General features: G+C 40.8%; 1 protein-coding gene and 1 long non-coding RNA gene across 6 annotated transcripts in view; one reads left to right on the top strand and one right to left on the bottom strand.

Annotated features, from left to right (window-relative positions):
- The window catches only part of LOC118092176 (uncharacterized), a 63,239-nt gene extending 52,554 nt beyond the window's left edge, over positions 1 to 10,685 (top strand). Inside the window, exon 6 of the long non-coding RNA XR_004693479.2 lies at positions 10,631 to 10,685. This is a non-coding gene — a long non-coding RNA (uncharacterized LOC118092176). The remainder of the gene's footprint in view (positions 1 to 10,630) is intronic.
- HYCC1 (hyccin PI4KA lipid kinase complex subunit 1) overlaps positions 1 to 12,033 on the bottom strand; it is a 30,942-nt gene extending 18,909 nt beyond the window's left edge. For 2 of the 5 annotated variants that reach the window (XM_035129123.2, XM_035129124.2), the window contains exons 1-2: positions 11,796 to 12,033; positions 225 to 304 (exon numbers count right to left, since the gene is read on the bottom strand). In XM_035129123.2, coding sequence (XP_034985014.1) covers positions 225 to 275 — 51 coding nt within the window. In that variant the 5' untranslated portion in view covers positions 276 to 304; positions 11,796 to 12,033. Of the gene's footprint in view, positions 1 to 224; positions 11,218 to 11,795 lie in introns of those variants that run through there. The other 3 variants (XM_035129121.2, XM_035129120.2, XM_060280725.1) reach the window with 3 other exon arrangements.
- Between the last annotated feature and the right edge of the window lie 5,173 nt (positions 12,034 to 17,206).

The following is a 17,206-nucleotide window of genomic DNA, read 5'->3' as shown; positions in this document are numbered from 1 at the left end:
GCATAGGTATTAAGTGCTGACAAGGTCTTGGGTTTCTGATAGTAATGACCCCCATGATGCCATCCTGTGAAGGATTCTATAAGACTTTCAAAATAGCTAATGTGTCCACAATATCAATAAAGGTTCAGGACCTCTGCTCTACACTATACTGGCTCTACTACTATGGATAATTGCTAGCATTAAATCTTGAAAATGAATACTTATTTTTGGGAAATATATATTACCTTGTATTCCGATAACCATTCTTCTACGATCCCTTTGTCCACCGCCAACATCTTCCAACATCTGTTCTGAAATCTTCAGCCTTAAAATTTGGAGCAAAAAGTTTAACTATTATGCATTACACTTGTTTTCTGCAAAAGTGGAACTACTAAGCAGTAGATATATAGCCTTATGATGCAACAACTTACTCTCGTTTCCATAGCTATGGAACTCCTTTTTCATCTTAAATGCTAGAGTGTTAAGAAGAACAAAGTGGGGGAAACCTATATTTGACTGAAGACCAGCAGATGTTCATCTTCTCTGAAACCTTTGGATGTATATGAAAGCATGTCTCAACTTCTATATTCTAAGATATGGAAGTGAATATATTCCTCTCAAACGTACAGTCTGCTGAAGTAGAATTAGTGTTGTAATATTTTCATTTCAATATTTTTCCAGAATCTTTTTTTGGGAGGAGAGTCATGAGACATCATCAACTCTGCCCCTCAAACTAGCAAGAGTAGCTAAGTATCAGCACACCAGATTTCACACAATACATTTTCAATTATGTTGACAGAAAGGGAAGACTGTCACCATTTTTTTATTTCTATCCACAAAAAGACATGCTAGGATTCTCAGTATCACCAGTTACATGGGAAAAACACAGATTTATAGCCATATAATGCCCACATGTATGAAATTACTCAACAGAAATTAGTTGAGGGAAGCCCATAAGATTCGAAAAAGATGTGTAGTGTAAAGTACAATTACCAAACAACAGGCTATTACTAGCCTCTATTAAAGCTTTTGGAACCCAGTTCAACCGATCATTTTAGTGCTGAGTTTAAGGTACAAAACACTGCATACATTTAAAGCACCGTCCCCCACAGGAAACTTGGAAACTATAGCTTGTTATGGGTGCTGGGAATTGGAGCTCCCTGTGAGGTAAACTACAGTTCTTATGACTTTTTGGTGAGGGAATATGCTTAAAATGTGTGGAGTATAAGCAGCCCCAGGGCACTCAAAATGCAAAATCATTCATCTAAGTACTACTTCTTGGCTAACTTTATTTTCATGAAGACATGTAATGTAATCTGGAAGGTGGAATATAAATTGTTTCCCTTGGAACTGAAGACAGCCACAGCAATAGAAATTGTCTGAAGAAACAGCCTAACACTTTCTTCTTTGCTGTCTTTGGTTGCATAGGAAACCTTGACATCAGGTTGTTAGGTTCAATGGAGACACACGTAGAGAGTAACGAAGGCCACTTGATCAAGGCCTTTTTACTTTGTACAAACATTGATAATATCTTAAGACAGTAAATGAAAGTGGAAGCTTTAGGAATACTGAAGAAAGAAATAAAACCAGACTCAGGATCAACTTTGTAGTAGATCTGGACATGGACATCAGCTGACACCCAAAGTCATGCCTGATGACTTTACAGGCTGCTTTCTTAACTTTTTCCATAAGTCCCAACCCCCATTCATGAAAAATATAAAATTCCTAGCACCAAATAGCAACAAACAGCAAAAGTACCTAACTAATAGGGGTCCATTTGTTCAAATTATTCTAGTTGCAGAGTCCCGCAGGAGGGGGGGGGGCAGGAGAAAGGACAGCATGTATTTCCAGAAGCCTAAGATGCATTAGCTCCAAGTTGTTCAGGAAAGCACAAGAAACCAAGAACTCTTGTCTGGAGTACTGTATATTTATAACTGCAGAGGAATGTGACTCATTCAGGAACACTACTCTTTAGAATGCTTTTTCTATTGTGGAAAATTGTGTTTAATAAATATGAGAACTGAAACTATGTCAACCTTATCTAGTAGCTTCTTGGAATGTTCTAAATCTATACATTCCCTACTCTTCTTCTGGTATATAGTTACAAAGGCTCAAAGCAACTTAAAAAGCCATAATGCACATCCCTTTGTCAAAAGATGAAGGAAAGAGAAAATGTGTCTCTCCAAGTAGCTCATTATAATGTGGTTTATAAAGAGTATGAGTCATCCAACCAAGACCTTTTCAAGAAAATAACAGAGTATTATTTTAAGCAGAATGCTTTTGTTGTACAATTGTGATGTCAACATACTACTTTGGGGTCAATTTCACAAGTTCAGGTCTATAGCAATTAGGAGAGGAAAATAGAACTAATCAATTTTCATGTACATGTTATTAGGTAGTCATGCAGACTGTACCTCCATAGGAAGTCCTGAATGTGAACAGGAAATTGCTTATCCCTGCTGATATGCTCAGCAGTACTCAAGTTTTAGTGTATTTATGGTACTATTTTTTCTGGATTATTCCATAGCTTTTCCTATTATTTATTTAAACTAGACCAATGCAACACCATCATATATATATATATATATATCTCATGCATGGAATCATGCTGAAAAAAATCAGTTGCATGTTCATTTATATTACATGATTTGTCATCTATCAATTTACGATTATAACAGCTGTGTGTCAGCCAAAATACTTTTCTTTCTCACATTTATCCTTCCTTATAAAGTCAAGCCCAAGCAAATCCACTCCACTGCACTGTTTTGCAAATATATAACGTAGACATACACAAAAAATAGTCCCACAGCACTCTATAGGCTCTGCTGTGAAACTGAACACAAGCCAACCAAATTTGAAGGCAGGCATTCTTGGTTCCTCAGAAATGCTAACAATAGCAAACTGATTATTCTATATCAAAGAAGTTTGGTTTGCTTAATAGTAGAAACTGTAACAAATGTTAACAGATTAACAAATATTGATGAAAGATCAAGCTGAGACTCTCCAATATAACTCCACTGAAATTTATCTGAGATAAATATATATTTTTAAAACTTACTTACTTTGAAATAATATTGCATGAATTTGGTACTGATGCAAGACATATAACAAGATAAAATGAAAGGCCTTGTCTTTCATCATGTTAAATTGCACTATTAATTTTATCAGATGAATTATTTATGAACAATCCACAATTAAAATGAACTTCATACAATGCAGAAGCAAACATCCATTCCGTGCCAACAGCAGGAAGCTACAAAACAGCATGGTTTTAGTTGCTTCAAGTCAAGACTACTACACGCAGATTCAAACCATGTGATATTTTTTAATGAAAAGGTCAACTTTTTACATTTAAAAACCATAGTGATACATGATACCTTATTTTATCTCCCTAAGCCTATATCAAACAACTTTATGCTGTATTTGCTGGCAGGCAGTTAATCTGTTTACTTGTCACAGTTTCAGTTAATGTTTGGGTGTTTTCTCACACTAAGCTGACTATACCATATTAATATTTGGAACACAGAATAAATCTTATAGTAATAATTACCACCAATTTATTATTAAAAAACAACAAGACGACAGGAGCCTTAGCCTACTGAGACTACTGCTTTTATGCTCCTAGAGTTTATTCCAGACATCTTTATACACTTAGGAAATAATTTCCAAATAGTCCATCTAGTCCAGCAGTCTGTTTTCACACTTGCTAACCAGATGCCTATGGGGAACTTTCAAGCAGGGTCTGAGCACAAGAGTATGCTACGCGCCCTGGAATCTCCAGTAACTGGTATTTGGAAACGTTACTGCCTCAAGCTGTGGAGGCATAGCATAGCCATCATGGCTAGAAGCCATGAACTTTTCCAACACTCTTTTAAAGCCATCTAAGTTTTTGGCCATAACTGCCTCCTGTGGCAGCAAGTTCCATAGTTTAAGCGCTGCGTGAATGTTTCAGTCCTTTGAATCTTTATAGTAAAGTTTATTTTGAAAGAGTAGTTTCAGACCACTTGCAGTCTTCCATGATTCTTGGGAGGAGTAAATCACCAACAGTCTCACAGAAGACTACATAAGTGATAATGAGGTGCAACAGTGGAAAAAACAGTGGAAAAGAAAGAGACATATAGCCTCTGCTTAGTTCCCAAAACAGTTCTGTTGTTTCAAACTGGCCAGCAAATAGGCAATAATTCTCCTAACTAGGTTAGAAGTTTGCTCAATGTAATAAGGAAAGTGAATACTGCAGGGGAGAAAAACATTTCACCTTCATCTTGAAGCACTGTTTTACATATTAAATATTACTATGAAATGACTAGTATAAAAAGGAAAAACTGATAATTTTCAAAGAGTGCAACACAAAACTGAAGAGACATTTTTCGGAGATTTGACTCTTACCACATACATTCTTGAACTATGAGCAAACGTAACAGTTTCAGAAAACCTATTCCAACTCCACCCTGATTTAATACTCTACAGTACTCTCACAAACACTGCACATCACAGAGCACAAGAATTATCATTTTATTGTCATTAAAATAGTGACTGACAGTCAAAGAAAACATATGAAAGCCAACTGCTTCATATGCTTGCAAAATAGCCTTATAATCTAAATGTTACCACATTTCCGAGGCATACAAAGGGCTTGTTTATAAAACAGCTCCTAAGAATGCTGATTCAAGAACAAAAAAAGCAGAAGTTGGGTGTGGTAAGCACCCTTTCATTTTGTACAATTTACAGCATACATTTTCAAGAATTATCAAGTGTATTTCCCCTCGTACATCTAGTTTGAAAGGTTTTTCTATTGATTCAATTTTCACTTATGATTATAACTATCTGTATTCCTAATGGACTCTGAAGCTCCATTAGACAATTAGGCAAAGATCAGAACCATATTTTGTGAGGAACATGGCTTAGGAATGGCGAATTATCCATGAGAGAAATTAGCAATAAATGAACCATCCAGATTCACAACTTATTCACCCACAAAAAGTCTTAGTAACCTACTTGGCCAAATGTAGCTGTGCTCCAATGCAATCCTATACATGTCAACTCAAAAGACCTACTGAGTTAAACGGGGTTTACATCCAAATACATGTGTGCTGGATTGTAGCTTTCATCATTTGTGAACCTCAAAGTAAAATGAAAATATTCTCTACTTGGTCATTTGCAAGACAATAACATTCATCATAAGTTTGTCAGTCATTTACAAACTTGTCATGAAGAAATAACAGAACAGAACTGAGCTCAGGATTTATAAGGCCAAATAACTCATTTTCCCATGCACTCAAGATTGGTCCCAGTGCCAGATTTACGTATAAGCTACACAAGCTATAGCTTAGGGCCCCACTCTCTTGGGGGCCCCAAAAAAAATTAAAGGAAAAAACAACCTGGATGTATATTTCCAATTGTATTTCAGTTCAACAATTACTTTGATAAAATACATATTTTGTTATGTGCACATGGCTTTAGTTACCCATTAGGTCCATAAATTACCATATAGCATATATTCAACATAAAAAACAGCGACAATTTGTTGTTGACAAAGGACAGCTGGACATATACAGTAAAGGGCCCCATTACCTTCAGTAGCTTAGGGCCTCATCAAACCTAAATCCGACCCTGATTGCTCCCAGTGCTATCAGGGCTGGGAACAGGAGGGAAATCCTTATAAAGAACACAGGAAGGAATGCCGTGGAAAGAAATGACAAGGCAGTCAGCTTATGCCATACTCAAGGTTTCTGCAACACAGCCCTATGCCAGCTAGAAAATTCAACAAGTTTGCTTCTGGCTTTTAAAGGTAATCAGGCAGAGCTGTTTCTCTCAGGTCAACCACACAGGATGCACTCCAACTTAAGCTGCAACAGCTACAGGAGGGGAAAATAGGATTGGTCTAGTCCTCCACAAATAGAAATGCATCAACATAGGAACTTCTAAAGAAACTATTAATTTTAAATAGGGTATGAAACATTAGCCTCCTACAGAAAAACAATGAAAATATGCATCACGTGCTTTTGAAAGCTATAATGCATTACAAGAACTTAAGGACATCATTTTTACATCTGCTCTTCGTCCACAATTTTAAAATGAGTGTTATGGATAGTACACCAACACTAGTGAACATTACATTAATATATACACATGGCTCACAGTGCAGTTTGGCATCATTGAGGAAAGCCTCACGCATAGGTATGTTAGTACAAGACCTTACTAGTACATACTTAAGAGTAGTACAGAAACAACTATGCAAATGTAATTGGCAAAGCAAACCCTAGCATTTAACTGAGCCACCAGGAATACAATATCATGTGAAAGCAAAAGCTCACAAATATATGGTACCAGAATCATGTATGTCAAATCTGTTTTTGTCCACATTAAATATTTAAAAGATCAATAAAATGTGCTGCAATGCACTACTGTACAGAGATTAAATGTTCTTACACAGCTTTATAATGTTTATATAGTTTTTTTTATATTTCTGCTTTGAACAGAATGTAGATTACTTCTAGCAGAGCAAATGTTTGACAACTGACTTTAGTGTTAATTTAATTATAATATTTAAAGTTTGTTCCTTTAATTCTGTTCTTCCCAATAGTAATTATGAGATCTATGCATAATAAAATTCTTGAATACAAACTCCAAAAATGGCATCATTTTGAGTCTTACATAGAAAAAAAAATGTCACTGATAACTAAAGAGCAAAAAACTTGCATGTAATATTCTGGTTGTGCATTTAAGACTATACTGAATTAGCAAAACCTGTATGTTCTTTTCATGAAGAAAAAAATTCAGTGCAGGATCAAAGCATCACTAAAGACTGCAATATAGAGCCAAGCAAACTAATTACAGAAACATTATGGTCTATGTTTTCCAAAAGCAGCCCTGCGAAGTTCTCCTGTGAGGTATTTAAACCTCCCTGGTGAGTCTTCCTGAAAGCAATTTTATTTTGTTTTAATCCACAAAAACACAGAGAAGGAAAATAAACCATATATTATATATACCATTGTCAAATGTTTATTTTAAAGAGTCAACTGTCAGTACCAATAAAAGAAATTGAACTGTGTTCAAAACAAACAAAATAATCTGTGTAAATACAACCAAAGTCACTGCTTTAACGTACAGTATATTGTTAGTTTTACAAGTACGGTAGTAAAATGATAGCAGGCCCCATCCTCCGTGAGCTGGTGTCAGTAGGAAGGTAACTCTGGAGAGCAGAGAACAGAAACAGTAGGACAATAGCTTTTTCAAGATCAGCTATAGTAAGAGTTGCAAGAGTTGTACAAATATTGTTTAACTTGAGTCTGTTGTGTGGCATCATAAAGTTTGCAGCAATAAACATTACAAACTATTTCAACACACTCCAGTGAACACATAGGACGCTAATGGGTTTTGGGGCTGCATTAAGAACTGTATTCATATACTACAGTGAATAAAGAGATTACAGGACTGCATTATGCCTATTGGGCCAAGATAGGATCACTCTCAAATCCTACACCAACTAGAAGAATCAAAATAACCACTACGGTAGCAACATACTTCCTCTAGAAGAGGCTGCTGGGGACAGACGAGATAGAGGGAAAAGAGAAGGCAGAACAGGGACACACGGGTAGGGGAACATAAATTTTAAGAGGGATGCTAAAATCCCTAGGGATTATTCTCTAGCACCAGCCCTTGATGGTGGTTCACAGGTGTGGACTTTTTTTTCTGTTTTCCTTAGGAAAATCTGTTGATGGGGATAGTGGTAGATGGATCTAGAGACAGAATTTCTAGTCCTATGCAGGTCTACTCACGACTAAACCCTACTGGGTTTCATGGGATTACTTTCAAACAAATACTGTATACAGAAAATTATTTCTTTTAGTACAACAAACCCGTAGGGCTACAGTTCTGGAAAGCAAGTGAAAGTGTGCCACACACAATACAAAAGCCTATGAATTTGTTCTCACACTTTTCCCTGCCAAGCCATACAGTCAGAAAAAAAGTTTTAAAAAAACAATTTAACCAATAAAATACTACTCTTTCCAACTGAATACACTCCAAATGATTTTTCATATGCAATGGTCTCAACATTGTTTGTGATCAGTGGTCCCACAGCAGAATTCTGAAAGGGAACTATAGCTTTCATATCTCCACCTACCCACTGACCTACATAGCTATTTATCTCTTGCAGTTAGCAGCTCCTTCCTTCTCTCTGGCTGTGGCTTTTTCCATGGTGAAGGTGTTGTTTATAGCTGCTGCAACCCTTTCCTGTTGCTGGCTCCATTTGACAATTTCAACCCCTGTTTGAGCGAATGACTCAAAAAGCTTGGTGACTACAAATGTCAGTTGCTGTTATTATTATTTATTAAATTTCTGGGACTTTGTAACTACAAAGGTCAGTTGCTGCCCACCTGCCCATTAAATCATTGTGGCTTCTGACAAGGAAGGCAATTTGGACACTTCCAGACAGTATGTTTGTGCACTGTGCATGGGACCAAGTGGACTTGGCAAGGCACAATTACAATAGCATTTGTACAAGTACCCTATGCTGATGGGTGCTACTAATGTTGGGCATTACGTGTGTGCAATTATGTGATGATGGGTGGTGGTGTTGGAGTTATTTATTCCCTTGGGTGTCTCATATGACCTACCTTACATTGTGCCATGATCTTTAAAAACACACTTGGTTACTATGAGGACTGTAAAGGCATTCCATTCCCAAAGATTCTGAGGGGATTCTCTCAAGTATTGTTTGTTTATTATTATTTTAAAATTGCATGGTACAATAATGTGGGTGCCTTGGTAAGGACAGGGAGACCCAGCTTTAAACGATGGCTCATCTACAAAGCTTCAAGAAATAATTCTCTCCCACTGAACTTGGTGAAAAAATGGGAGAGGGAGAACTATGTATATGGGGGGGGCACTGATAGATGGGCATATTGGTGCCTGTGGGCACCATGCTGGCAATCCCTGATGCACATCACTCCAAGCTCTTTGGAAAAAAGGTGGAATGAAAATGTAATCAGTAATTCCTCCACTGCAAAGTGGGGAAAATGTACCAGAGGCAACAGATAAGCAGGGCTACCCATGTAACTGTAAAATATTATAGTCAAGCTTATTCTATATAAGCTTATTCTCTGTAAGCAATACTGCACTGGCTTTGAAAAAAAAATCATTTCAAAGGGTCCATTTATAGTAACCCCTTGTATATAAGAGGCCTACCATGATCAGTTGCTGTTAGGCAAATAGTCAACATCATAGTGGAATCTACTTCAATGAAATGCTGTTTCGTTTTCTGTGTGTGTCTGGACTGCATGTCAAGTGAATATACAGTGTGGGTGTCAAAACAAGCAGCCATTAAAATAACTATATTCTGTCTGTCCACTCTACCCTTTTAATGAGTGTCAAAATATGATATTTCATCTGCATAGTCAATATAAATTTTAACGCAGAAATCCCCATGCCTACATTAACAATCTGCATTTTTGATGTGTAAATTCCCTACAATGCATTCACAGGGCAAGCACTCATATTTTCAAGATTGCACAAGGAGACAAAAAAGAACACTAATTTCTGCATTAGAGGTTTAAAGGTTTGTGTTAAGAGTTTTAAAGATTGCAACACTAAATATGTGCCTGAACCTGTTAAGCAGATTGAAAAAAAAATCTACTGAGACTAATGATCACAACTCCCCAGCTACCTTCAATCACAATCAACTTAAGCAGATTTAAATGTAATAAAAGGATTACAGGAAGGTAGCCTATCTAATCAGAAGACAACAACATCAGATTTTAAGTTATGATCTTCAAAAAGCATGTAAAGTTTTAAGTACTTAAATAAAAATAAGAGTTCTTGAGCACAATTTCCAATAGTATTTGAGAAGTCAAGTTCTGACAGGAAAGAAACACTTTCCTTTTTATAGCAAGATTTTGAGATGCACGGTGACCCCTAAAAGCAAAATAAGATGAAAGCAAATATATTAGTGAAAACAGTAGGGACAGTCAGAGCAAGAATGTATGTTAATGGTGATGAAACAGATGGTATGGCACCAGTGCAACTTGTGTCTTATTGATACTGAATGCTGTCCCATTACAAGGTAGATAGAACCTACAGTATTTCTACAGCATGCATTTACAGTTATACACTTTATTAATAATTGGGCTTTGAAAAATACCCTGGTGGTTATTTCCACAGTTTTTGTTAGGCCTCCTTGGCAAAACAGCAAGTTGCACACAATTTAACTTTCTAATGAAGATGTCCTCAGTGCCAGCTAGCTTTCACTGCCTATATACTAAAGCTCTTTCATTTGTTTCTTAATAACCAAAGATGCCATCAACCAAATCTACACCCACCTCATTACAGTGGTACCTCAGGTTAAGAACTTAATTTGTTCTGGAGGTCCGTTCAAAACCTGAAACTGTTCTTAACCTGACGTACCACTTTAGCTAATGGGGCCTCCCGCTGCCACCACGCCGCCAGAGCACGATTTCTGTTCTCATCCTGAAGCAAAGTTCTTAACCCAAGGTACTATTTCTGGGTTAGCGGAGTCTGTAACCTGAAGCGCCTGTAATCCGAGGTACCACTGTACCTACTTTGGGGCTGCATGGATTCTGTGAAGGCAGAGCACTGTAAAACTACCTGGATGATCACACCCTTCTTCTTCTTCTTCTGCAACCACATTTAGATATGCCAGCTAAGGAGAACCCTTCAAGCAGTAGCGGAAGTGGGCTCTCGTCCACAAAAGCTTATTCTACAATAAATGTGCCCCTCTTCAAAGTGCCACAAGACTGCCGGGGTTTGGGGTTATTGTTGTTTTTTGCCACAACAGACTAATTCAGCCACCCGCTCTGGAAGTTTTCAGGACACTTTTTTTCCCTAGTTGCCTCGGCGTGGAAACGGCCAAAAAAAAAGGACAGCAGCAGCAACAAAAGAGTATTGTGGCAGGCACCTTAAAGGGTGTGTTTCGGTGCAAAGTGCTCGTGGTCTAAAGCCCCACTTTATCCGGCAGCCTTCAAAGGCGCCACGAGAATCCTTTTTGTTCTCGCTCGATCACAGCTAACACCCTCTGGAATGTGCAGGGCAAAAGGAGGCGGCGGCGGAGCTGCACGTTGACCCTGCCATGCCCCGCCATCCTAGGCTTGTTGACGCGGAGATCAGCCCCGTTGATATTAATAGGGCTCCCTCTCGAGTCATTAAAGGAGCGGATTGCAGGCAGAGCTCCGAGGACAGCCCTGGACGCGCGAAGAGCCAACTATCCCCAGCCGACCCCCCCCCCCCGACCGCAGCCAGCGGGCGTCGCGCCCCACCACGGGACGGACACCCGTCGCTTCCCCCGCGCCCCACAGTCCCGAGCAAGATCGAGGGGCACCAGATGCCAAGCGGCCGCCCCCTTGTTTCTCACGGCGACCCGCCGCCGCCCCCATCGGCCCCTCCGTCCGTTGCCGGCGCTTCCCCCGTTGTCCCCTCCGGTAAGACCAGAGGGCGGCGGCCGGCTCCCTCGCGCTCTTCTCTCTCGCTCCTGCCTGCCTTCCCCCCAAAAAAGAAAGGGGGAAGGAGAGGAGACGAAGAGGGCGGGCGGGGTCTGTCTCGAGAAGGAGGGGGGAGTGGTTCAAACCTGCGACCTCGCGAGGAGAAAAGAAGCCCCCCGCACTCCATGCCGTTAACTGAACTGGCCGCTCCTTCCAACCGTTCCAACGCTCCTTTTCCAACGGAAAAAGAACCGGTAGACATTCAAATTCTTTCCTTCCCTCTTTCCGTCGCGGGGGCGGGGGACGAGGAAAGAAAGGAAGGGAAGGGAAGAGGGGAAACCAAAAGTTCCCTCAGCGCGAGCGCCCGCTGCCCAGGCTCACCCGTCTCTTCCACCCTCAAGCGCCTCTCCGACGCCGCTGTTCACCCCTCACGGGAGCGATGCCCCGCTTCGCCGCTCAAAACGCTACACGCTTTGGAGGACCATCAAAAGTGCAGGAAGGAGAAAGAAAGACTGACTGGCTGGCTTGACGCGGAGGGGGGCACACAGAGCACGGCAGATGCCCGCACCGCCCAGCGAATCCGATTTCTGAGTGGCTCAACAAGCACAACCAATCGCGAAGCCGCAATCCTCTACGACGCGAATAGACGCTCTTCGGGAGGGCGGGGAATGCAATAGGTCCCGCCTTTTTATTACTTTCCCAAAGGGCTGGCGCAACCCCGCGCTGAAGAGAGCCGAGGTGTGAGATGACAGTCGCGCGGTGGGAGATAAAGCACGAGGGGCGGGGTTTCGTTTGTGCCGTCATCGGCTGATTGACAATAAAGACTACAATCGAGTTCCACGGAGGTCAGAGGAGGTGAAGGTCTCCGTCCTTTCGATCGCCTGCTGCTTTGTGCCCACCAGTCGGGACGCCTATGCAAGTGACGAATTTCATCCGTCCCTTGTCCGCAGCCCCACGTTTCACAGAATAACGAGGCTCAGTTCGGATTACTATAATACAGCGAATAATTCCAGGGACCCAGCAACAGAAACAATGTTCCCACTTTATACAAATTCGGCACCGCCTACTCCACGACATGTAGTTTGCCTCTCAGGGAGAGCAATTTGCCAGCCCAGCCACCATTCGATGGGCAAAGAAATGAGCTTTCAACTCCAGTGATCACTACAGCACACTTTCCCAAACAAGTAGCAAAAGGGGTAAATACAAATTTCAACATACAGCTATTTGGTAAAGAAGCAGTGTCACCCCAAAGATCCAGGCATGCCTGTAGACTCTTAATCTCAGGGTTGGGTTTGAGCCCCACATTGGTCAAATGATTCCTGCAATGCAGGGGAGCAGAGTAGATGACCCTCATGGTCACTCCATCTCTACAATTCTATGATTCTGTGAAGACATGTCTGAAATGTGTGGGAAAGACAGTCCCCTAGCCTTTCCCAATGTAAATTATATTTCTCAAAGGCTTGTTCTTCCATTTCTGAAATGCAAGAGCTCAGCACTATTACATCTAGTTATGGACTGCACACATCATCCTCATACAATTGTTTTACAACTGCATGCAGATTTAGGGTTGTTGGCACTTTGATAACGAAAGCTATATTGTCCACTCATTCCATTTCAGCTTGATGGCATGAGGGTATATCTAGCACATATGACTTCCTCAACTTCTGAAACTGATATGGTTCAAGAAGACTCGGAATACACTGTGTGTCATTTTAACCATGCCAGCAACTCTCTAGGAAAAATCTGAAGACAAATCATTGAAGGAAAGAGACTGATCAACGATTTCTTAAGCTGACCCTTACTAGTCAATTACAAGCAATCCATTTGTTTCTAACACACCCTTCCCAAATACCTCGGGGTGGGGCACAATGAAACACACTCACGTGTGTGTGTGTGTGTGTGTGTGTGTTGCCACAATACAAACGCACACGGGGCAGAAATTATAGAAACCAGGATAGCAAATAACAAATCCACAGAAAACCAAATACAGAATGCTTGGGTTAACAGTTATGTTTCAGGCTGCTGGGCATGGGCATACCCAGGATCTGGGGGGGAGGCACACCAGCCGGGCACACCAGCCATGCCCCCCCAGCCACCCGATTGGCTATCTGGCAATGACATGGCCAGGATCCCCCCAGGAGGCATGGTCAACATCCACGCCCCCCCAAAGGAAAGGGGGTCATTTGCAAGGCAGCACACGGAGCCACCTGCACTTGCACTCCTGCCTCGCCCACTCCTTTAATGGCAGCAGTGACTAAAACGAGGCAGCAGCAGCAGCAAAACTGCCTCCGTTGAAGTAAACCTGGACCTGGGCTAACTTCAGCCCACACTCTTTCAAGTCACAGCGAGCACAGCACAGAAAGTGCTGCCCCACAATGCTCCACGGCACTTCATTTGCATGTATGCAAATGAGGTGCCGCAGAGTGTGGGCTGAAGTTAGCCCAGGTCCAGGTTTTTTTCAACGGAGGCAGCTTCGCTGCTGCTGCTGCTGCTGTTTCGCTTCAGCCAAGCAGGCTGAGGCGGAGCACAGCAGGCAGCGCCCCTGCCTGTCTTCTCCAGCTGCCCTGCTTTTAGGGGGGCAGCTGCCCCCCTGCCCCATGCTGGGTACGCCCATGCTGGTGGGGGAAGCCCAACAGTGTAGATGTCAAACCAGTTGGAATAGGGTGGTATTCTACAATTGGGGTACCATGGCAGAGAAGACCCTTTCACTGGTTACTGCACAACAGATGCCATTCCCATATGGAACCACTAACAAGCCTTCCTCATTTTCTTAACTCAAGAGGCTGGTTGGTATGGAAGAAGGGCTCTAAGTATCTATAGATGCAAGCTATTTCTAGCATTATAAGCCATCACAAACGCCTAGTGGAACCCTGGCAGCCAATGCAGCACTTTCAGGACTGTTACCATCTTGATAATCGAATCCACTCAGTAACCGAGTAGCTGCATTCTGCACAAGTTGTGGCTCCTGGACCATATTTGACATAATATTCATAGTAATCAAACTGTCTCATTAATCAATTCAGATTACCAACACGTCAATCACTGCAGGGAAATTATCCCTGCCCAGGAACAGCTGTAGCTGATGAACCGGTAGCTGGTAGATGATGTTCCTAGCCACCAAAGCCACCTGGACCTCCAGTGGCAATGATGGATCAAGGCAAACCTCCAAGAAGACACACGTCGTGAAGTAGTTACAATGTCGCACCAGGGCTGCAGAAACCCAGGTTCAATGTCACACTCAGCCATCAAGCTTGCTGGTGACCTTGAGCCTGTCACCATCCCTCAGCCTTACCCTAACCCAAAGGGTTTGTGTGAGGACAAAGTGCGGAGGGGATTACCATATGCATAAGAACCCAATAAGAACCCTATTGGGTCAGCCTATCTAGTCCTCCTGTTATCATGGAGGCAAACCAGATTCCTACTGAAAGCCCACAAGGACATGAACACAGGACGTTCCACTGTTCTTCGGCAATACTTGTTCTTCTATATGCTTGGCGATTTTTATTTTTAATCACAGTTCCGACTAATTTTCCCAGAACACTTGTTAATGTAAGTAGCCTGTGATTTCTTGAATTCCCACCCCGTCCCAGATCTCTATTGAGGAATTTGTGTTACATTGACCACTTTCTAAGTACAGGATGTCAATCTCAAGAACAAATTATATATGTTTTGGTTAGAAGATCAAAAATTTCACATCTGAGTTATTTAAGAACTGTTAGGTAAATACCATCTAGACCTGGTGAATTGTTAGTTTTGAGTTATCAATAAGGTATCTCTCATCACCACTATTTGCCTAAGTCTTTCAGATTTCCTTCCAGATGTACATCAGTTCAGGCACAGGCTTCTGTCCTGTTTTCCACAATGAAAGCAAATACAAAAAATTCTATTTCTCTGCAATCTCCTTTTCTTCCTTCAGCACACTTTTAATTCTACTGGCATCCAACTTCCTCTGCTGCTGGGCTCCTACTAATAATATATTTAAAAGATTGTTATTGTTGGTCGTAATGTTTTTATCCATATGTTCTCTGAGCCCTTTTTTGAATTCCTTATTGTCTGCTTGCCTTCCCTTGCCAAAGTTGTGTTCCTTTTCGTTCTCATTTGGGATCACTTTAAAAGGAGTTCTGCCAACTTCTTGATTTTAAGAGCCAACACTCAGTTTCCACTCTATGCTTCCTTGAGTTCCTTGGAAGAAAGGTAAGATATGAATGCAATAAAATAAACAGCAACCAACATGCACATGTCAGGAAGCCGGTAATTGGACAGGCATTTGGCTCCCATAATATATGCAAAATGCCTTAAGAGAAAGCAAGATGAGGAAGTTCAGTTGGCAGGAGTCGCAGGACTAATTCTTATTCCAGGTTTGTGACCAGACCAATGGTAAATGGACAGAAAAGGACCACTTGACCTCACAAGGTATTAAGAAAACAAGTTGCAGAGGAACTAGAAAGGGATTTCAAGCCCATGTAAGATTTCAGCTACAAGCACAAACATAATATGCAAATAATGATGTGCTAAGTAATGGCTTGCTTCCAGTACCCTTTGTCCTTCTTAACAACTTCCATCCCAGGTGAGGCCCTGGCCTGGTATCTTCCCTTCGATACTGCAAATATTATCTAAATTATACCATACATTAATTCTAGCACTTATGAGTGCCTTTGCACCCCCAAATTCTGTAACCCCAGAGCTGTAACAATATGTAGAACATGGCTGTAAGAGTACTTAAAAGTTGAATTGAAACATATAATTGTTCAGTAGCAATGGTGTTTATTGCTGAATACTCTTAGGATCATCTTGTTCTTAGCAATGGAAACCGTGCCAGACTTTTGAATGTTTACTAAAAAAATTAATTAACAGGAAAGTCATGTGATTAATCATCCTTCCTTTGATCTTTTTGTATGCTTGATTTTGGCCACTCAGGGGCCCTCCCCCTACCAGCTGACAGTTGTATGTATGAAATCTCTTCTTAGGATCTTTCAAAATGGGGGAGGGGGGGAATAGATGATTATAGGCTTACTAAATCAATCATCAAGAAGAACCATCTGCCATCTCCCATCATGGATTTCTTTAACACATAATGATAGTGATTTTGGTTTTTCATACAAAAAACTCCCCTGAAAGGTGGGTGGCCTTTAAAAAAAATTAAAGTCAAATTTTAAGTTAAATCTTTTGGTATAATATTAACTTTTTAAAACTTGTCATATATTATAACCAAGGGTATACATAACCCAAAAGAATTTTTATATAACTGATCTTACACAAAAATGCCCTAAAGATTTAAAAGATTATTCATTAATTTTCTACATGCACCTATCTTGCAGTAGGGAGGATTAGCAAGGATTGGATGAGTCATTACTGGTTCAATTTAATATATGACACAGGAGCAGAAAAGTTGCAACTTGCCTATAACTTTTCTCCTGACCTGGGTGTCTCCTTGTTGGAACTCATTCCTCTCTCTCTCTCTCTCTCTCTCTCTCTCTCTCTCTCTCTCTCTCTCTCTCTCTCTCTCTCTGTGTGTGTGTGTGTGTGTGTGTGATGTGCATTTTTTGCACACACAAAAAACCATACACATTTCTATTGCCAGTTTTCTGTAATTTATTTTTTAAACATTCATTACTCACCTCTCCTTATCTATACTGTACAGCAGTTTATCATCTTACAACAGCCTCCATAGAATTTCAGTATCTAAAGTTGCAAACTTTCATAAACTTCTGCTTAACTAACACTTTTATTTGGCAATAAAAGTTTTAATGCAACAGTTTAGTGTTAGTGTATGGATAATTATGTAATCTAGT

Source organism: Zootoca vivipara, chromosome 12, assembly GCF_963506605.1.
Source record: "Zootoca vivipara chromosome 12, rZooViv1.1, whole genome shotgun sequence".
In the NCBI taxonomy this organism is placed as follows: domain Eukaryota; kingdom Metazoa; phylum Chordata; class Lepidosauria; order Squamata; family Lacertidae; genus Zootoca; species Zootoca vivipara.
Note: the sequence above shows the minus strand (reverse complement) of the source record. Positions and strands in the feature narration are given on the sequence as shown.